The sequence below is a fragment of the Penicillium cinerascens genome (genome assembly GCF_028974065.1).
Source record: "Penicillium cinerascens strain IBT 15544 chromosome Unknown contig_5_segment0_segment0, whole genome shotgun sequence".
In the NCBI taxonomy this organism is placed as follows: Eukaryota; Fungi; Ascomycota; class Eurotiomycetes; order Eurotiales; family Aspergillaceae; genus Penicillium; species Penicillium cinerascens.
In genome coordinates this window covers 1,801,743-1,821,719 of record NW_026695294.1, presented here as the reverse complement: position 1 = coordinate 1,821,719, position 19,977 = coordinate 1,801,743, and the positions used below count along the sequence as shown (strand labels likewise).

Here is a 19,977-nt window from a genome sequence, read left to right as displayed (position 1 = left end):
CTCAAAGATGCAGTCAGATATCAGAGATTAGAATAAGCCCTGCAAAGAAAATAACCACCCCAGTCAAACATAAACAAAGGCGTGGCACGTCGTGAACGGTAGTCTCTCTTGAGACTTGCCTTGGTATCACCATTGAAATCCTTCTACCATGAGACCCATGCAACTGGTCCTTTGGGGAACAGACGCACCAGCGCCTTGCGCAGCTCGTCCATAGCGAGCACGCCAAGGGCGAGGCCCAAGGGGATGAACCAGAACTCGATCGGGACAGAGGCCGTGCCGAAGAGGGACTGGATTCCAGGGACTTCGGTGACGAAGATGGCGATGACCAGTGAGATGAGCATGGCGAGGGGAAGCCAAGGGTTGCGGCGGGCAGGACGGATGGGGTCGGCTTGGATGATAGACATGCGCTTGCTGCGGACGGAGAGGATGTTGCCCCATTGCATAATCACCAGCGTGACAAAGTATACGCATTGGCCAACACTGTTGAAGTGGGTGAGCTGGTCCTCCGTGTATCCGTGGAATCCCTCTTTGTAATTCTCGAAAGCGAAAACCAGGTCTGAGAAGGGGATGCCGGCGGCCTTCCACATGTACAAGAAGAACATGGCGTGGGCGCTGAAAGCTTCCATAACACCGACGAAGAGGTAAGATTGGCCGTAGATGCGGAGGTTGATTAGGTGGTCCTGCTTGGGCCGACGTGGTGGAAGGCTGAGGAGGTCGAATTCTTCCTTCTCCATGATAAGGGAAAGTGAGAGGAAGAGGTCGGTAAAGACACAGATGATGATCATTAGGAATGAGCTCAGTGGTGAGGGAATGCCGAAGAAGACGTTCATCAACACGGGCCAAATTTCAGACCATGAACCGGCGGGCAACAGATAAGCAATGACCTTTTGCAAGTTCTGGAACACCAGGCGGCCCAGACGAATAGCCTCCACGATGGAATCAAACCGGTCAAGTAGGACCAGATCGGCTGCTTCGATTGCGACGTCGCTGCCAGAGCCGATAGCGATACCAACATCGGCTGCCCGCAAAGCCGGGGCATCGTTAACACCGTCGCCAGTCACAGCAACCGTGTTGCCCTTTGCCTGGAGCTCAGCAACAATGCGTAGCTTTTGCTCTGGGCTGGTACGCGCAAAGACAATCTCATCATATCCGCAGACCGTCGTCCACTCGTCTTGAGTCAACGAGGAGAGACTGGATCCCTCAAGAAGCAAGCTGTGATTTGAGCGCAGTGCTTTGGCTTCGGAATCAAAGTCACGCAGATTGTCGATTGTATCCGGCTCAGTTGCACCGTCAAAGATACCGATGTCTTTGGCGATTGCGGCCGCAGTCAGTCCAAAGTCACCAGTGACCATGAAGAAACGAATTCCAGCGCGGCGGCACTGAGCCACGGTTTGAGCGGTCTCGGGTCTGGGCGGGTCAATGATACCGAAGATGCCTAGCACAGTGAGATCCTGAACGCCTGAGGCCATGACCTCATCGTTGAAACCATTAGAGCCGGGCTCGGTGGTCGGCACATAGTGGCGCTGGCAAATCACTATCACACGCTCGGCGCGGCGAGAAAGCTTTGCCTGGAAAGAAGAGAACCTTTGGCGGGCTGCCTCGTCCAGTGGGCGCTCTGCGTTGTGGAGTGCGGACCAGTAGGAGGAGCAACGGCCCAGGAGGACATCGGGTGCGCCCTTGACGTAGATCAAGTATCCTTTGCTGGCGGCAGGGTCATGGTGCATGGTGAGCATCCACTTGTTCTTAGAGTTGAAGGGGATTTGGTGAATGCGCTCATAGGGGTCGATGTTTTCCTGTGCAGTGGCACCAATGGTGTCAGCAAGCCGCAGGACCGCAGCATCAGTAGCATTGCCGTTGACGGTGCGGTCGTAGGCAGGAAGATCCATGGTTTCCGAGTCAAATGTAGCATCATTGCAGAGGACCGATGCACGCATCAGGTTACTCAGGCCTTCGGGCACTTCGGCGCCAGATGTCAAGTCTTCGATGCTGTACTCCCAGTCCACCATGCCGAGAGATTTGACAAACATGCGGTTTTGAGTCAAGGTGCCCGTCTTGTCGGAACAGATAACGTTCACACAGCCAAGAGTTTCGACGGTTGCCAGACCCTTGGGAAGAACGTTTGTCTTCTTCATGCGTTGGGCAATCATCATGAGCGTCAAAGCTACGCCGACTGGAACACCTTCGGGGATGAAGGCGACAACACAACCCATGACATTGTTGAGCATAGCGACCACGCTCATGTATGTAGGATGGTCCTTACGCAGCCATCCCAGCCAGGTGAAGAGAATCAAGAGAGCCAACGTGATAGTCAGACCGACGATAATACCGACGAAGCGGTTGATCTCCTTCTGGATCAGGGTCGGTTTCTGCTTGACACCCGAAGTCATCTTGGCGATGCGCCCCATGACGGATCTGGTACCAGTGAGTACAACAACACCAGTGGCATTGCCATTGGTGACAAGGGTTCCCATCATGGCGATATTGCGGGTCTCCAGGAAGTTGGCATCGGTTGCATCGATAGCACCATCAACTTCGTCTGATTCACCGGTGAGAATCGCACGATCAAAGCGGATATCACCAGATGTCTGCAGCAGACGCATATCTGCGGGGACTTTGTTTCCGACACTGATCTGCACGATGTCGCCGGTGACAAGGTCCGTGGCAGGAAGACGCACCAGCTTTCCATCACGCATAACCAAGGCCTCCGATGGTAGCAGACCCAAGATCGAGTTCATCACCCGCTTGGTTGACCAATCTTGGAAGGCCGAGAAACTGGCTTGCAAGACGATGACGATGATGACCAAGACAGCCATCGCAAGATTAGTGGGCGAGGGCGGGTTGCTGAGAGGCTGCCAGCAGATGAAGAAGATAATCACACCAACCCACAGAACCGAACAGAACCCGCCGAAGACGTAGAAAAAGATCTTTTTCCAGTAGTTCTCCCTGTGTCGGGCAATGACGTTCTTTCCATCCCGAGCAATACGGTTGGCAGCAGCGCTGTCGCTCAACCCAGTGCGCTGGTCGACATTGAACTCTTGAAGCAGTTTTTCCTGGGTGATTGTGTGGAAGTCCAGGCTCTCGAAGTAGTCCTGGTCGGGCAACTTCTCCTTGGTGGGTTCAGCGACGACCTCCTTCGGGGCATTCTGGGACTCTGAGATCTGGATTGAGAGTGTGCGGAACTCGATGGGGAAACCGGCATTTGCTGCAGTGACAGTCTGGCTGGTGCTCCGAGTGCTGTGGATGGTATCTCGGCTGATAGAGCGAGTGCGGGTGAACTGAGCCGGCTGGTAGATAGATCGCATCCCCTCCACATCAATGGTTGAAGAGTCCTCGAAGGTGACGCGCGCGAGGCGTTCGGCGCGATCGTCATCGTCGTCCTGGACCTCATTACCCTCCGCCTCGACATCAAGGTCAGGCTTGCCGTGGGAGCCCCTGGGGTCCATTTTGGTGATAGCTGCGGTGGAGGGAAGAGCGAAAGAGGAATCGAAAGAAGATGAGCAACTAAACACCCAGGACGGGCACGGCAGGGAAGGAACAAGGACAGGAGAGAAAGGATATCAAAAGAGAAGCTGCTGCGTGCGACTCCGGGACTTATGTAGGTAGACCTGGGTCTACTAACTAGAAAAGGTCACCTCAGTTAAAAAAAGAAGAAAAATTTTATAGTTCCTCGTGCCATGCAAGCGGAGCCACGCGAGAGGCACATTCCTACGAAGCGACAGGTACGCGAGAACTATACGAGCTACTCATACCTGGATCAGGTACCGGACATCAAGCAGGTACCCACTTGACACACTTTAAACACAGATGGGAAATCGCGCATGACAGCCTGGAATGATATACATCCGTTACCGTTATATTACCGCTGATATCTCCTCAATCCAATTATAATGCATGGATTTACATCTCTGACGATACATGACAAGTCTCCCGCGATCCAGCCCTACCTCTGTGCTATGGTACTTGTGCGATAAATCCCTGGGATCACGGAGGCGGCGACGGAAAAATTTTTATTGCCCTGAGCATCATAGTTTAGAAAGAAAGGGCGCATGAAATCTCTGCCACTTAGCCACACCGAAAGCGTGGGCGGGAGGCAGCCAGAATAAATCCCCGGGTCACCATGCGCGATTTTTCTTTGCCACAGGACTCTGCCGAACTACTCAAATCCAGACGTGCGACACTAATATCCCACCCCAGGCTCCCGAATTATAATAAGAAAAGATTTTCTTTCCCCGAGCTCGCTAGTTGCGGGAGCCGACGGTTTCATTCATCGTGAAAAATCGCTCGGCTGCATGGTCATCTGGAGAGGCGCGATCATCGTGAGCGGTTTGCCGTGTCCAATCGCGGCATTTCCACCCGACGCAAGCGCCGCCTCCGATTTGTTTCATTTTGGTAACATTCGTTCATGGCTTGAAGTACCTGTGTGCGGGCAGGGTTTCTCTCGTGATTCCTCTCTCCTTTCTGTCTTCCATGGGACGCGGGGGGTGGGTTACGAGGGATATACTCGTCGCCCTACACCGCTAAGGAACAATGTTTATAAAACAGTGCCGCTCAAGGCCTCTGTGGACTAAAAAAAAAAATTACTTTTTCTCTTTCAATTTTATCTGACTACGTTGTTCATGAAGGACAGACCTCACCACAAGGACACCTGGACAGGTATCGCGGTGCATAGACCTGACCAGGCCGCTGCCCACCACCATTACTTGACGCGCCCAAAGCATTCTCTAGCATCGCAGGACTTGAATGACGCACCTTCAAGCAACTCAAAACGTGGTTGGCCTATTTTTGGCGTTGAGCATCGGCCCAGTCTGGCGTCTATGTCGACAGACCGTCAACCATTAATGAGATCGGAGACGTGCTCGTCTATGGCATCTCACCAGATTATCCCATCGCCCCAGCGCTCTTTCACGGACAAATATGGCCGGTGTCTTGAGATCTTGCATTACGGCACCAACTCCACTGTCCGTCTTCACAATTACAGGACGGAAGGAGGCAAACTAAAGCAGCTTTTCGCTGTCAAAGTTTACCGATATAACATCCTAGACGCATCAAGCCCCGTGTCGAATTCCTCCTGTGATACCTCATCCATTCCCAATGTGCACCCTCGTCACCCAAACATCCTCTCGATAACCGACCTCCTCTACAATGAACGCTCGGAGCTTTGTCTGGTCATGCCCTACTGCACAGGGGGTGATCTTCACGAACTACTCTCCCGCAACGGTCCCCTTCCAACACCCGAGGCCGATTGCCTAGTCGCTCAGATCCTCCGCGCCCTAGACTTTCTGCACCAGCACGACACAGCACATCGCGATGTCCGGCTCGAAACAGTACTATTGACCAAAAATGGAGCAGTCAAGCTGGCCGGCTTTGGAGACAGTCACGTCCATCGCATATGGTCAGAATGTGCCACGCCACGAGAACCCGACGACACCCTACCTTCGGACCGCCCACATCCCCAATCCTCAGTATCATGGTCCTTTTCTTGGATGTTGTCGTCTTTTTCCCGCTCCAGTCCCCCTCGGCGTGCCTCAGTAGACACTACAAGCTCCACTGCCTCATTCCCTGGCATGAGTCTCCCTTATACATCCCCAGAAGCATTCCGTTCTCGGTCACGTCGCTCTCCCAGCGAAGACAGCGATGAAGATGCGCATTACTTTGACCCCCGTCCGACCGATGTGTGGGCAGCTGCAATAATCTACATGACTCTGGTAACTGGCCGCCTCGTATGGCGCAGTGCGCGTCCTGACCGCGAAGATTCGAGGTACCTGGAGTACCTGCAGGGTCGGTATGCGGAAGATGGATACCCGCCGATTGAGGCTTTAGGAAACGTAAATCCGCCGAATTTTTGAGTGCCTTCGAAAGTACTTTTCACTGACCGGGATTACAGAGACGTCGAAACGCCATATATGCAATGTTACACCCCAATCCACGGAGACGCATAACAACAAGGAACATGCTGCGTTCGGAATGGATGAGTGGTGTATCAGTATGCGAGGCTGGAGACAAGGGCTATTGATACGTTGTAGTTCAAGGGTGTAACAGGAATCATGTCATACAAATAGCTTGATCGTTTCCTTCGTAGGTCGGATTTACCCTCCGACGTAGGGCTGTCAGCAACCTACTCGGCCACTAACAAACTCCCGGTCTTCAATCTCGCACATAATTTACACAATTCAATTTAAACTCCAAAAATTGCATGTCGTAATGTATTCCCCTACACGGTTCCCGCCGCAAGCACATACCCGCCATCAACAACAACGGTCTGCCCATTCAAGTACTGATTCGTCGCCGCAAAGAGAACCGTGCTCGCCATGTCCTCGTCCTTGCCCGATCTCGCCGCGGGCACCTTTTGCTCATACTTCTCCTTCGGAATAGCACTCTTCTGCTTTTCATCGCTCTCATTAGTGGTCATCTCACTAGGGAAAACACCCGGTGCGATATTATTCACGCGGATCCGCAAGTTAGACGTCATAACCTCGTGCGCCAGCATCTTGGTCAGATGAATCGCCGCAGCCTTGGAGGCGTTATACGCGAAATGGTGCTGGGAGACCTTGACGATTCCCGAGATTGAGGTTATGTTGATGACGGTACTGGACCAGCCGCGTTCTTGTTCGGAGCCCTTTGAGAGAAGAGGGAGGAATGCAGTTGTCATGAAGAATAGCTGGGATGTGTTTGTGCGGAAGACGCTGTCCCATTCTTGCATGTCACCTGATGCGTCTTCGAAGAGGGATTTGCGAAGCTGTTGGGGATCTTCATGCTCGGTCGTTTGAGGTTGGCTGGAGATTCCGGCGTTGTTGATGAGGATGGAGAGGTATTTCTCGCGCTCGGAGATGGTTTGGACTAGGCTGTCGATTGATTCTTTGTTGGTAATGTCGGCTGTGATGGGAATGATCTCTCCGGGCACGTCCGCGCTGTAGAGCTCTGCGACTCGGTCGAGCTTCTCTTTGGTACGGCCTGTGATGTAGACCTTCGCACCGTTCACAGCTAGTGCTTGTGCTGCCATGAGGCCGATTCCGGAGCCGCCACCGGTGATGAGGGCCACTGGATAAAATTAGAATGTATTTTGCCGAGGGGAGTTGAGGTCTTGGTTACCTTTGCCCTTAACGTTGAATAAGTTCTCCAATCTGAAGTTCTGGTTGCTCTGTTTGGCCTCCATCTTGATTTGATCTGAGACGAATCTTCGTTGCGGGGTATTAATCGAAAGGTTATCTGATGATGAGAATATTTTCAATGGTCTTCTAGGGAAGAGAGTGGTAGGTGGTTTAGAGAAATAGGATTTGCGAAGCTGCAGGCCACTTTGCCTTATAAGAGGACGCGACCGGGCAAACATGGCTCCCTGGTCAAAATTGAGGTAATGACCGAACATGCAAGATATTATGTGATATTAAGCATGGTTTGGCCTGAAAATCCGGTTGTGATGCCCAATGAAATTGCAAGTAACCTGTTATTGGGAAGCTGCAGAGGTGATACACTCATCCTTAGGTCATAGTGCTTGCCCAATAAAATCAGCTACGTGGAGCTAAGAATCACGAACACGGTAATTTGAATATGCCAAGTTCCTTGCAGGGTCTATTTCCGTGCAATAAAACGTCAGTTTGGACAGGTCGAAGCTAATATCAAGTAGGAGCAACTATATCAGGATGACGTCAAGAACCACTCCAACAGTACTGTACTGTAGATAGTGACCCACCCACGTTGGATGACCAATACCCAGCATGAAAAGATATTCAAGGGTCTCATGCTTACTTTGATCGTCTTCAAAATGCGATTTTGTCTTTCCGAAAACATCGGCCATGAAAATGCCAGCATCGATTGGATTGGTCTGGCTGGCAACTATGTACAAATGTCCCGCACCTTTCGACATCACAAATATGAATAATACAATGCTCAACGCATGATGAATACACTATTTCTTCTCTATAGCTTTGCCTTGGCTCCCACGGCCTCACTAATGGGCGCAACCTCGACCATCATTTTACCGGTGTTCACACCCGCATAAAGGTCCACAAGGGCCTTTGGTGCGCCCTCCAATCCGCCAGGCACGATGTGCTCCTTGCGCTTGAGCTTACCCTGCGATAGCCAGGAGGCCAGCTCCTGCAACGCAGCCGGGTACTTCTTGGCAAAGTCGAAGACAATGAAGCCCTTCATGGTAATTCGGTGCGACTACAAGCGTCGTTAGCAAGGTCCTATCTTCAATCAATACTCCGAGAAAGCTTACAATGACGTTCATGAAGTTAGTAGGGCCCTGCGGCTTGGCAGAGTTGTATTGACTGATAGCACCGCAAATAGCGAAGCGCGCGTCACGCGCAGCGCGAGCCAAACAAGCATCAAGGATCTCGCCACCGGTGTTGTCAAAGAAGACATCGATATACTCAGGAGTAGCCTCCTTGAGCTGCTTGCGCCAGTTGGGATCCTTGTAGTTGATCGCAGCGTCGAACCCAAGCTCCTTCACCAGGAACTCGCACTTGTCCGGGCTACCAGCCAGGCCAACGACACGCTTGGCTCCCTTGATCTTCGCAATCTGACCAGCAACCATACCCGTTGCACCCGCAGCACCGGAAACCACCACCGTATCGCCTGGGCGGAGCTGACCGACCTCGGTCATTCCAAAGTATGCCGTCAAGCCAGTCACGCCCAGCACGGACATGGCATCTGTGGGGCGACCACCGGCTGGAATAGCCACCTTCTCCACCTCCTTGGCTCCCAACACGGCATACTCCTGCCACCCAGAGTATGCGACGACCCAATCGCCGGTCTTGAACTTCGAGCCGAGGTCACTGCCCACAGCGACGACCTGAGCGATGCTTTGTCCGCGCATGACGGCGCCGAGCTCGACGGGTGCAATGTAGGAACGCTTGGCTGTGAGCCATTGGCGCATAGCCGGGTCGAGGGATAGGTAGTGCACACGCACGAGTAGCTTGTCGGCGGGCACATTGCTGGGCCGGGGAACGGTATTGACGCGGAAGGTGCCCTTGCCGGAGAGGGAGGGGTCGATGGCCGGGGCCGGGGTGGTGTTATAGAGTATCTGCTTGTACGACATCTTGGCCTTTTCCTAGGTGTGTAAAGAGAGGAAAGAGCGAGAGCAGAGAGGGAAATAAGAATGAAGAGTACCGCGGACTTTGGAGATCGTGAGATCGGAGCAACCCCAGATTAGGAAAATTGCCCCACTGGGGATGAAGAGTGTACCTCGGTTCACCCTAGAGACGGACTATCAGTAAACGGTCGGATTATTCAACAAGTATTTGTGATTGAAATCTGTTTTTATGTTGTTTCATAACAGTAGAGGCACGTATAAAATCTACCACAAGTTCCGAAGAGCGATCGCCGCCCGTATTCAGCATGATGTCATCGCTCTCAGCCGCGAACTATACAAACTCCCTCGACTTTGCCTCAGGGTAAATTCGTCGTAGATTCTCACAGGTTAGCGCGGGTTACTAAAGTGATCAAAAAGCATCATTAGTGAAATCCTTGTCTCCTTCTTTCTCCTCGGGCTCTTCGTGGAACGATCCAGATTCGCCATCCAGCTGGTCCAACGCAGGGCCAATATAGTTCTTCCGGCCCCATGCCCCATACCAGACACCCGAAATGGACACGAATCTAATGAAAACAACAGAAGCATAGTTCATCGTGTTTGTCGTGACGGGCACAGACGTTGGCATGGAAAATAACGGGATGGCGAGGAGACACCAGGCTGAAAAGAAGCACAAAGCTTAGCATGTAGAAGAGGAGCGAATGCGGCAAGTTGGGAAACAGCAAAAGCGATGTACCACTTACCGATGCAAATGATGTTGCAGAAGTAACCGAGTGATCCGAGATTGAACGAGCCACGCTGGATATCCTGACGGCCGCGAAGAATCAGAGACACCGCAACAGGGCATGCGTAGCTGAGGGTTAGAAAGATGACACCGACGCCGGAGAATGCGTTAAAGGCAGCGCTTGAGCCAAAGTATATCAATCCCAGAAGCAGCTCAACGACCATTCCTAACAGCAACGAGTTGAGGGGAATCTGGAAGCGCTCGTTAACCGTTTTCCACCACCTAGAGCCGGGGATGGCACCATCCCGTGCAAATGCCCAAGTTGCTCGTGATGTAGCAGTAACACATCCCAGTCCGCAAATCAGACCAAGGACAATCAATGGAATAAGGAGACAAAAGGCCCCTACGGAATTTCCGGTGGCAGACTTCACAATAGTCGGCACTGGCTGCGCGGAGGCGATATTGGCTAGCATAGGAATATCGGGAAGCACGAATGCGATAGGTAACAGGTATGCAATGCCGGCCAAGGCATTTAAAAGGATACCACCAACGATTGCTCGAGGGACTTGAATTGCTGGTTTCTGTAATATTCTGCCATCTAAAAACCTTGCATTCCAACATAAGATACGCGTGGTCTGCACGCGTAGAAGGTCAGAGAAAGTTAGGCGGTGGAGAAGGCGGTCTAGAAGGAGGTTTCAAACTTTTGTTACGCCACTGCAGATACGAATTCTTCGAAACAGGGAATACTAGTACATTAGGCTGGAGGGCTCCACCAGGAAAGGCAAGCAGACTACGAACACGGCAGAAGTCAAGCCATAGAATAGATACATTGCCAAAATTTGGGGATCGGATATCGGCGTACAACTGAGCATCTGTTGCATAAGGTCCACAGATCATTTACTCTTGATTGGTTCATCGGCGTTAGCCTCCAACCTGACCCGCTTTTATCGGCGATAATTGGGCACGCCCGAAACGGAGATAGAAACGCTAATATGATTGGGAATTGTAGTGTTGTCCATTGAATCCAATACGTCATAGTTGTCATAGGGCCTACGGTAAATCATCGAGGAGGGCCTTTTGCCGTGGCATAACGCCGATGACCTTGGGTTATTTAAACCTGGCGAAATTTGCCGCTTAAGAACATCAAGATCTTTTCAATCAAACCTCATAGCCAGCTTTCATTGAATCGAATTCAAGATGCCTTCCCACGGTCAATATACCACTGAAAAGGTCAAATATCTCTCTCATGGGGAGACTGTCAGTGGAGTCCTTTTTCGTCCCACGGATGTCACTAAACCACCCGGTATTGTTATCACCGGCCCATATTCTTTTGTGAAAGAACAAGCGCCGCTGCAATACGCAACCCGTCTCGCAGATGAAGGCTACGCCGCGTTGATCTTCGACCCCCGCACGGTTGGTGAAAGCACCGGGCAACCCCGACGACTGGAAAATCCGAAAATGAAAAACGAGGACATGGTCGCAGGACTTGACTACCTATCGACACGCGGCGATGTCAATCCAGCCCGGCTCTTCTTAGTCGGGATCTGCCAGGGCGGCCCTGAATCTCTGGATGTGGCATCCTACGATGGCCGGGTTGCAGGCGTGGCCTCAGTCTCGGGATACTATCGAGACCATGAAACCGACATCTATATGATTTGCGCTGGGTGTGTTGCGTGGACGCCTGGCGCGGATATCGCGGCGATGAAAATGCCCACTCCCGAACAGGGAGAAGCCCTGTACAAAGCACGACTCGAGCGAGCTAAAAAAGCCCGTGAATTGTACGACAAGACCGGGGAAGTGGTGTATCAACCGCTGGTTGATCCGACGCCCGCTGACCCGAATACCGGGTCACTAGCCGGCCTTCCAGGACCAGTTGTTTGGTCCTGGTATGGGCCGTGGACATTAAAGGGATTTGAGAACCGATACGCGGTGATGAGCGACTTGGACCACTTTGACTATACCACCGTTCCTGGCGTTGCGAAGCTGAACAAGCCGACGCTGGTGATCCACGGCGACAACTGTATGAATGCGGCGGCTGCTAAGCGCCACTACGAGTCCATTCCCACAAGTCAGAAAAAGTTGATCTGGAACAACGAGGTTTCCCACTTCCAGCACTATGACCAGCCGGATTGTGTTGATCGCAATGTGGGAGATATTGCGGCCTGGTTTGCGGAGATCAAATAGAATGCGATTGACAAGAGGTACATTTCAATGATTAAGCTCGTTCATCACACCCCAGAAGCTAGCATCTGAGAAGGTGCCTTCAAATGTCCAATTATCTGTAACGTTCACAGTAAGCGGGTCCAAGGGCAAAACATCCGGTGTGTCCATGAGGGGGATTTGGGTGCTTGAAATATGATCGAAGAACAGGTCATGGGTTGGGCGCGGAGGTAAAACAGCATCAAAGGAGAATTCCGACGGTGCCCCATTAGAGTAATATGTATCGCTGTTGTGAGAGATACATTTTGAGTTGCTGTAAAGTGCCCTAGTGTCCTCGGTTTCCGAGATGCCGAGCCGACGTCTTAGGCGATGGTACAAGCTGCAGACAACGCCATGTGCTGAGTTTGCCATGGAGTTGGATTGACCAATGATGTCCAGCCTTTGTATCCCTCGTTCAACAACATTGATACACTCTGTTCCTCTTTCGTGATCCTCATTCGGAAAGACGAGACAGAGTGCTGCAATGAGAACAATCGCATCAAAAGAAGCGTAGACCGGATTAAAAACCTTGCGCTGGTGCGGCTCCGACTGTTGAAATAGTCGTTCCTGTGCATGAAGAATGGATATTCCGGCTTTGACGGCTTCTGTGCGACTGTTGGCAACAGAGAATATGAACGGTCGATGAAGTGTGAGAAGAACAAGGTGGATGAGCGAGAACAGTCCATCTCGGGCAACGGGTAGCCATTGGCACCCGTGTAATCGATCAAACTTCGTATCTGGGTTTTCTAGACGGCACCAAGAAGGTAAAAATTGTATATTGTTCTTGATTGCGGCGTGAATACGTTCGACCGTGAGGTAGTCTTGGGAGTTAGCACCGTTGTGTTCCATTTGGTGAATGTCCTTGAAATATCGATAGGCCACATTATAGCCGGCCAGGATGATGTCAAATGGTCGAGGAAGATCAGTCTCGCTTTGCCAATGCGAGAATAATTCTCGCCGTCTTTCGTCGTCTTCGATAGTGTGAGAGAAGCGGTCTATTTGGAGATCGGTTGCAATCGGTCGACCGAGAACGACAGCCATATGTATGTCCCAAATATGCAAGACCACCCAAATTTTGTGACCAACGAGACTGACATCGTGTCTCTCGCGCTCCGGCTCAACTGGAGATTGCTCGGATACAATTCGCCCGGTATGTAGGCCAATTTCCTGTGCATCGCGGATTGTTGTCCCAAGCGTATGCCAGGCTTCAACAACTTTGCCGCTACTTTTCAAAAAAGAGGCTCGTAGCAAACCTGCTTGTACCATGGCGATTTTGATATTCTTTTTCCCCAGAAGTGCGAGTAACTCAGCGCCTGTATCGCTATATTCGGCCCCAAGATCATGGAAGGTCATACCAGCCATGGTCATGAGAGAATTGATAATTACATCATGAGGAGGGTGAAAGAGAAGGGCGTGTGCAAGGATTTGAAACAGTAGTGCTGGAAACACAAGGGTTTCTAGCGCCAATCTTCCGAAGCTCACTTGAAGGTCAGAGTATGAGATCTTTCCCCATGCCTCTAGGCGTTCTCTAAAGGATTCCTCGTCAAGCAGGTCATACTGCCAATTAATGCCGAAGAAAAACGTTTGGACCAAGATGTCGATGCAGGCCTGCGAAGGCAGCTGGCGGACTAATTCTTTATACTTACGGTCGGCATCGTTTCGGAAAGAGGGCTGATTCGTGGCAGGGAAGTCAACTAAACTAGTATCCTGACCTCCATATAGCTCTGCGGTCCGCAATAGGCTCATGGAGTTGTGATTGCCATGGCTGGAATATCCAAAGTCTCGGATCTTGTCCTGAAGCTCGCTAGGCCACTCAGGGCCCGGTCTAGCAGGGGGGCACAGATGCACCATATTGGTGCTACAGCTGATTTCCGAGGGACCACTCTCGCCGGAGCTGCTTTGTGTGGCTTGGCCTCCCTTCGGTCTAGCGTCATAATGGCAAAGATCCTGCGGTCGCCAATTAGACCAAAGGCAATTTTGCGTTTAGAAGTATGAATACCTGCGCTTCTCGCTTGATGCAGTTGCTACATGGATACTGGCGGTCGCACTATTCAGTCTTTAGTAGGTTTCTTACTTAGCTCTTTCGTGGGGCTCCCTACTTTTTGCTTGCGCCGATGGCATTCGCTACAGGACACGACAATTCTCCTCCTTTCTTGAGGTTTATGTTGTTCGGTAATGAAGTGTGTCTTTGACGGGGGTAGCCTCGGTGCCATCTTGCACAGAGATTTTAGCAGTTCTCGGATTGTGGTGCTGAAAAGAATAGATGTCAGGGTATGGAGGGGCGCTTAGGTAGAAGTGCATTAGGAGTTTGGTGTAAAATACGGTATTATAAGTAATGTGGTCGAAAGGATTATTTACGCCTTATCCTAATACGCATTAGCGTTGTTTCGGGTACGGGCCGAGAAACAAAGTGTGTGTGTTTAAGGGATAATCTGTTTTCGAACTCTACTGTAAAGGAAACTATTGGGGAGAAATTAAAGGGTCGCAGTTGCGGGTGACGCATTAGACTCGGAAACAGTACGGATGTCGACTCCCGCTAGGCACCCGAACTCATAAAATTTCCTTTCTTACGCCACTGTCCAAACTAACAATCATCCCAGGTATCCTCATCTGGTTCTGCTGGACCTGCATCGGCATGGGCTACACTAAGGTAATGTTACCGAAATCCCTCAAAGTAGTTGCCTTTTTAAGTTTAGTCCCCAATCTCCAATTAACTCTGATGCTACGGGGCTACAAGGAATACGGACGTTTCGGTAGGAATTGAGTGATTTATAACGAAATCTAAGCGAGTGGGGCATGTCTGTGCGTCTTATTTCCCTCGAAACACTATTCTTTTAAGGGATTGGATATCCATACTTTCTAGTCTTGTAGCACTTGGTCATATAGTTCTTTCTGGGGTGAACGAGTATGTGGCATATCCAATCCACCTTCACCTTTGCAACCATCTTTCAATCATGTCAATATATGAAGAAATGCACCGGGGGGGAGACCACGAGAAATGTGATCCAAGGTTCTAGATTAGGCGCAACCAATGTTTTGTGTCTGCTCCAGGCTGAGATCACTGATATAACATCGCATCGCTATGCTCTTCCCTTTTCTATGATGCAGGGCTAATATTTAAAGTATATACATCTTCAACTTCACGTCTAATGGAAACTCCACGGATATCCCGCTCCCAAGGTGAAGGATTTTACATAGACTGCTTTCCCTGCGTCTCAATGGGCAAGAATATCATCGCCACGAAAGATGCCAGAAGCAGTGCACCCGCAACATAAATCGGGGTAACCGGATCAGTATTCGCATAGATGCCAATAATCGGAGCCATGAGTCCCGCAATACGGTTCAAACAACTGGCGATACCAGATCCGGTACCACGGTTCGGCGCAGGGAACACTTCGGGCGTGTAGGCGTACAAAACACCGTACATGATCATCTGGAAGAAAGATTCCAACGCAGAGCATACGAGCTGAATGTTAGGGTCCTTGGAAGCTGTGAAGCAGAAGAGAAGGACACCTGTGATCGCGGTCGAGGCGGCCATTGTGCCCTTGCGGCCGATGTACTTGACATCGACTAGGAACCAGGCGAGGAGTGGGCCGGGGATACCGCAGACGGCGGTGATGGCGTAGTTGCGGTAGGTCTCGTAGGTGGTGGAGTTGGCGCTTAGGTATTGGGGGAGGAAAGCGTTGAACAGGGTGTAGCCCATGCCGATGCAGGTCCAGCAGAACCAGATGAGGATAGCTGGGATGATTGTTAGTTTGGACAGATTGTAGACAGATTGTAGAGAGAGATGGATACATACTGGAAATGCCAAGGCGCTTGGTCCTGAACAGCGGCTTAACTTGCTGGACCGAGAAGCGCTCGAAGGATCTCTTGATAATCTCGATGGTGGACAGAGATTGTTTTTTGTTCACTTCCGGGTATCCGCCGATCTCGTTCAAAATTTCTTCGGTGAGCCAGGTGGTGGTCTTGTTCTTGTAGGCAATGCCCTGAACTGCAGCCACGGCCTCATCCTGACGACCACGGGACACGAGGAATTTGGGCGATTCGTACAGGGTGAAGAAGAAGAAACGGCAAAGGAACATGACAAAGGTAATGGCACCTAGCGTGAGGATAAGGTATCTCCAGCCCCAGTTGTCGGCCTTGGTGCAGTTCGCAGCCGTTTCACACGAAAAGTTAGGGATGAAAGCCCAGGCGAGCATACTGGCAATCAGAGTACCGACAGACCACCAGGTGGCCAGTCCACTCAAAATGTTGGCCGAGTTAGGAGGCAGGCATTCCAGGAAGATGGCGGCATCGACGGGCAGGTTTCCACCGACACCAAGACCCAGGCAGGCATACAGGGCACAAGTTCTGCATTCGGCGTCAGTATGAGTATTCCATGCTCCGTCTCAAGAGAAAAATACCCAACCCAGTTGGGACCACCGCCAGCGGCGAGACCAAAGGTACCACAAATGCCCAGAGTCATGTTGAAGGCAGGGCGACGACCAATGGCATCGGAAGCAATACCCCAGAAGGAAGCACCAATAATCAAACCCACAAAGAGCGAGCATGTCGCAAACCGAGATTCGGTCTCAGAGACACCGAATTCCATGGAGACAGGGGTCAGAGTGAGCGCAACACCCTACACATGATTAGCTGAAAATTTCAAGTCAATTTAGAATTTCAGCCATACCTGCAACCACAGACTGTAGCCAAAATACATTAGCAGCTGTTTCTGTACTTAAGTGGTGAACGTCTGCTTACTTGTCGGCAACCCAGCCCATTCCACACAGAATGAACAGTCCCCATTGATAGCGACCCATACCAATGTCCTGAACAGCTCTGTTAATGACCTTCGCTTTGCCTACGAAGCAATGCCAAATTAATTCGCATGCTCAACAAGATAGGTTAGAAGCCAATGCCAATTCCAGGAAATCAGCACGGCTGGATATGATATACATACGATCATAAACAGTATCGTGGCCGGTAGCGGCAATACTATCTTCAACTTCGGCTCGGAGAGCTTCCAAAGTCAACGTGGTACCGTGAGCACCGCTAGCACCCTTTTCCTGGAGGGAAGCTCGGTCAGGGCTGCTGTCGGATTCGTCTTTGGGCTTCTGCGGCGCAGAGCCTTGGGCGAGAGGCACCACGACCTCGGGGAAACCCCGGCGGTCTTTGTTGGTGAAAAGGTCTTTCCAGTTAGGCATAATGAGCAGGAGCTCGAGATCGCAGCAGGGCTATGATGCGTGGCAGAGTAACCGGATGGAGCGACGGGACGGTGAATTCAATGCTACTCGCGTGGTCGAACTATAGGTCTTGCGTTGGGGCCCAGGCCTAATGTTTCACTTCGGATACTGCTCGTTAAGATTGACGCGCTGGATAATTGAAGTTGGAGGTGCAAGGGCTGGTAGGATCCGATTCGGGAAGCTGCGATGGGACAGTCGACTCGAGATGGTGCAACGGGGTTGAAATGCGAGCTATTTGTTGCTACTGTCGGAGTATCGAAGTGCCAGACTGCTGAGTGTAGACCAAGTTTCTTTGAAACTATATAACCGGATGTGGCCGTCAGCTGGAATTTTCCGAGGTGCGACGAGATGGCGTCCTGTAATGCCGAGAGAAATAGCGAACACAGCGAAGTGGTCTGCTGTTGAAGGTGTAGAGGGGATGGAGAGAGGTGTCGTCTTTGCGGAGCGAAGACAGGCCTGAAGTGTCAAAAGGTGTGTGGGACTAAGGGGAGCACCGGGAAGGGATCAGGTAATATAGCAGGCCATAGTAATCATATGTTTTAAGATCAAATAAAAAATCTTTTCGCAATTATGGACTTAGATAATAGGAACCGTTCGGGAGAGTACGTGCGAAAATTCAGCCAACCACGCCACACCCATGCGGCCCTATGGGTCGGGGTTCAGCCTCTGATGCGTTGCGTGCACCTTAATTGCCCACTTTGACCCACTTTAATCCACCACGAATTCCCAGTTTAGCAGGCCGACTGAACTTCGTCTTGTGCCGACTTGCCAAGAACGTTAAGCGAGCATAATCCAGTTCACTTTTTCCGGGCGGCTTTCGACATAATTTCATAGCAGAAGGGGTTCTAAGACGATTCTATTTCGCATTGGTTCGCAGGTGTTTTCCTAGAGACGGGTATAAATGCCAGACCCTGGAAGAGCCACACATTCGGAGTCTGCCGTCGTTAACGTGGAACCCCAAGTCGGCCGAGGCAACGTCGTATGATTCCATATTTTATATCCGAGATTGGGGTCTGCGGACCTGGCCGACCCCCAGGGAGGATTTTATGTCTCATAATGGGAATTCAAACTTAGATGAAAGCGTGAAAGCAAGCCAATCGCCAGCTGTTCGAATAATGTTATCTATCTTAACCATTTTTATTAACGCGGCGTGCATATCCAGTCAACCCAGTCGAATATCTCGGGTCACTCAAGGCCAATCAAATATAAGGGTTTCATGATTTGGAATATTCCACAATCCTCTGGGTTGCAATGAGATACAAACCTTGGAAGTATCTAGTGCTCGGTTTTTTTGGTGTAATACTACTGTCGGTAACTCTCCGGCCATCCTTTCTTTATACAATTTGGAATCTTTCTGACGCTCATTTGGCTCATCCTCGTTTAATTCGGCTTTGAAGCGGTAATGGACTCCTATTCGGACAAGCACTCATTCGATCCTCACCATTGGTTTTCTTGAGAATATTGCAGTTTGAATATCACAACTTGTGTAGAAGTGTTAAGGAATGCTCTGTGGCGGGTAAGGTGGCGGGCTTATGTAGAGTGGTTAGTTCATCCGGTGATCAGGAAGCCGATCGCCTTCCGCAGATCAGTGGTGAACAATAAGTTCTGCAAATTGCATCCGGTTTCTCTGGTTCTAATATCGGAAACTGTAGTTCGTGATCTGCGGACAGATAGCCTGTATCTACTCCACGCTGGGTGTGCGTTCATCATGACGTCACTGTTCGCAACAGCAGGAACTATATAGTTCGCCTCAATACGCATTCATCGTAACTCCCTCATTATAATCTTAATATCGCTGAACTATTGTGAATTATCATCTATTAATACAATGAGCACATACAACAATCAAGCGGCAGAGGCACATCGCCAGGACGCCATGGCTGGCGCCCGCCGCCCTTCCTATGGATCCTCGACCGGGACGCCCGGCTTCCCTACGGGCTTGCATGACACACAACCGCAGTACGATCCTGCCACATCAGGGGTCAACCCGGCCACCGGAGCGAAATATACAAAACCATCTGCGGTTGGATCCCACCCGTCCAACAGCTATGACCAGGGCGGGCAGATTGCAGGCACTCATATGCCTAGTAACGCGCCGCAACCCCAAATGGTTAATCAGGCGACGGCGGACTCGAACGCTTCCGGTGACAAATTTGCCCGAAAGGGCGAGGATTTTGGTCGCAAAGCTCAAGGCGTGATGGCGGGTGTACATGTAGGTTCCCTTCGGCTATATAATTACCGTGGTTTTTTGAGGACCTCGATGACTTCCAGGACGATCTAACATTACATAGGGAGCCGGAGAGTCGCTACGTGGAGCTCTGACCGGAGCTGTGGATAGAGCCTTTGGAACTACGGATGGCGCAGAGCGCAACGAAGAAATTGCACGACGGGGTGAGCGTGAGATGCAATCGGGCGAGTTCACGGGGGCCCGTACGGGAAGATGATTTGTTAGTTGGAGACGGGGATGCGAAAACGATTTTAATGCTTGGCAATGCTTGGTTCTAGGTCTTACGTGGGATAGTGATATATTACTAGGTACATTTTGGCGATAGTGCGGATTACTTCTCAGTAGTCTAATCCTTTGGGTCGAGGACGATGTCATCGCCGATCGCGGCTGCACCAAGGTGGAAATTAGGACATCGATCTCCCGGGGTCAAACAACGATGCGTTTGTTTATTATTCAAGAAACCATAAGCAGAACTGGATTCCGAGTGCTTAGACAAGCTGAGCTGCTTATTTGCACGTGTTGACAATCGACCGAGTTCTTCCTCTTTCCGGGAGAGCCGGCTGTGAAGGCTGTG

General features: G+C 51.0%; 9 protein-coding genes across 9 annotated transcripts; 3 read left to right on the top strand and 6 right to left on the bottom strand.

Annotated features, from left to right (window-relative positions):
* Window positions 1-143: 143 nt before the first annotated feature.
* On the bottom strand, window positions 144-3,443 carry N7498_005138 (cation-translocating P-type ATPase; the record flags this gene model as incomplete). Its single annotated transcript, XM_058452200.1, has 1 exon — window positions 144-3,443. The coding sequence occupies one exon, from the start codon at window positions 3,441-3,443 to the stop codon at window positions 144-146; it is 3,300 nt and encodes a 1,099-aa protein (XP_058308738.1).
* Window positions 3,444-4,616: 1,173 nt separating this feature from the next.
* Window positions 4,617-6,013, top strand: N7498_005137 (uncharacterized protein; the record flags this gene model as incomplete). Its single annotated transcript, XM_058452199.1, has 2 exons — window positions 4,617-5,825; window positions 5,885-6,013. The coding sequence occupies 2 exons, from the start codon at window positions 4,617-4,619 to the stop codon at window positions 6,011-6,013; spliced, it is 1,338 nt and encodes a 445-aa protein (XP_058308737.1).
* Window positions 6,014-6,211: 198 nt separating this feature from the next.
* On the bottom strand, window positions 6,212-7,153 carry N7498_005136 (SDR family NAD(P)-dependent oxidoreductase; the record flags this gene model as incomplete). The annotated part of the gene is made up of 2 exons (XM_058452198.1): window positions 6,212-7,038; window positions 7,090-7,153. The coding sequence occupies 2 exons, from the start codon at window positions 7,151-7,153 to the stop codon at window positions 6,212-6,214; spliced, it is 891 nt and encodes a 296-aa protein (XP_058308736.1).
* A 761-nt stretch (window positions 7,154-7,914) lies between these two features.
* N7498_005135 (NADP-dependent oxidoreductase) lies at window positions 7,915-9,037 on the bottom strand (the record flags this gene model as incomplete). The annotated part of the gene is made up of 2 exons (XM_058452197.1): window positions 7,915-8,160; window positions 8,216-9,037. 2 exons carry the CDS (start codon window positions 9,035-9,037, stop codon window positions 7,915-7,917), a joined length of 1,068 nt encoding a protein of 355 aa, XP_058308735.1.
* A 403-nt stretch (window positions 9,038-9,440) lies between these two features.
* Window positions 9,441-10,225, bottom strand: N7498_005134 (uncharacterized protein; the record flags this gene model as incomplete). The annotated part of the gene is made up of 2 exons (XM_058452196.1): window positions 9,441-9,688; window positions 9,772-10,225. 2 exons carry the CDS (start codon window positions 10,223-10,225, stop codon window positions 9,441-9,443), a joined length of 702 nt encoding a protein of 233 aa, XP_058308734.1.
* A 724-nt stretch (window positions 10,226-10,949) lies between these two features.
* Window positions 10,950-11,936, top strand: N7498_005133 (alpha/beta hydrolase; the record flags this gene model as incomplete). Its single annotated transcript, XM_058452195.1, has 1 exon — window positions 10,950-11,936. One exon carries the CDS (start codon window positions 10,950-10,952, stop codon window positions 11,934-11,936), a length of 987 nt encoding a protein of 328 aa, XP_058308733.1.
* A 24-nt stretch (window positions 11,937-11,960) lies between these two features.
* Window positions 11,961-13,802, bottom strand: N7498_005132 (fungal specific transcription factor domain-containing protein; the record flags this gene model as incomplete). The annotated part of the gene is made up of 1 exon (XM_058452194.1): window positions 11,961-13,802. One exon carries the CDS (start codon window positions 13,800-13,802, stop codon window positions 11,961-11,963), a length of 1,842 nt encoding a protein of 613 aa, XP_058308732.1.
* A 1,339-nt stretch (window positions 13,803-15,141) lies between these two features.
* On the bottom strand, window positions 15,142-17,137 carry N7498_005131 (uncharacterized protein; the record flags this gene model as incomplete). The annotated part of the gene is made up of 6 exons (XM_058452193.1): window positions 15,142-15,689; window positions 15,751-16,301; window positions 16,355-16,572; window positions 16,624-16,636; window positions 16,695-16,794; window positions 16,894-17,137. 6 exons carry the CDS (start codon window positions 17,135-17,137, stop codon window positions 15,142-15,144), a joined length of 1,674 nt encoding a protein of 557 aa, XP_058308731.1.
* Window positions 17,138-19,004: 1,867 nt separating this feature from the next.
* On the top strand, window positions 19,005-19,620 carry dprC (the record flags this gene model as incomplete). Its single annotated transcript, XM_058452192.1, has 2 exons — window positions 19,005-19,388; window positions 19,468-19,620. 2 exons carry the CDS (start codon window positions 19,005-19,007, stop codon window positions 19,618-19,620), a joined length of 537 nt encoding a protein of 178 aa, XP_058308730.1.
* Window positions 19,621-19,977: the final 357 nt, after the last annotated feature.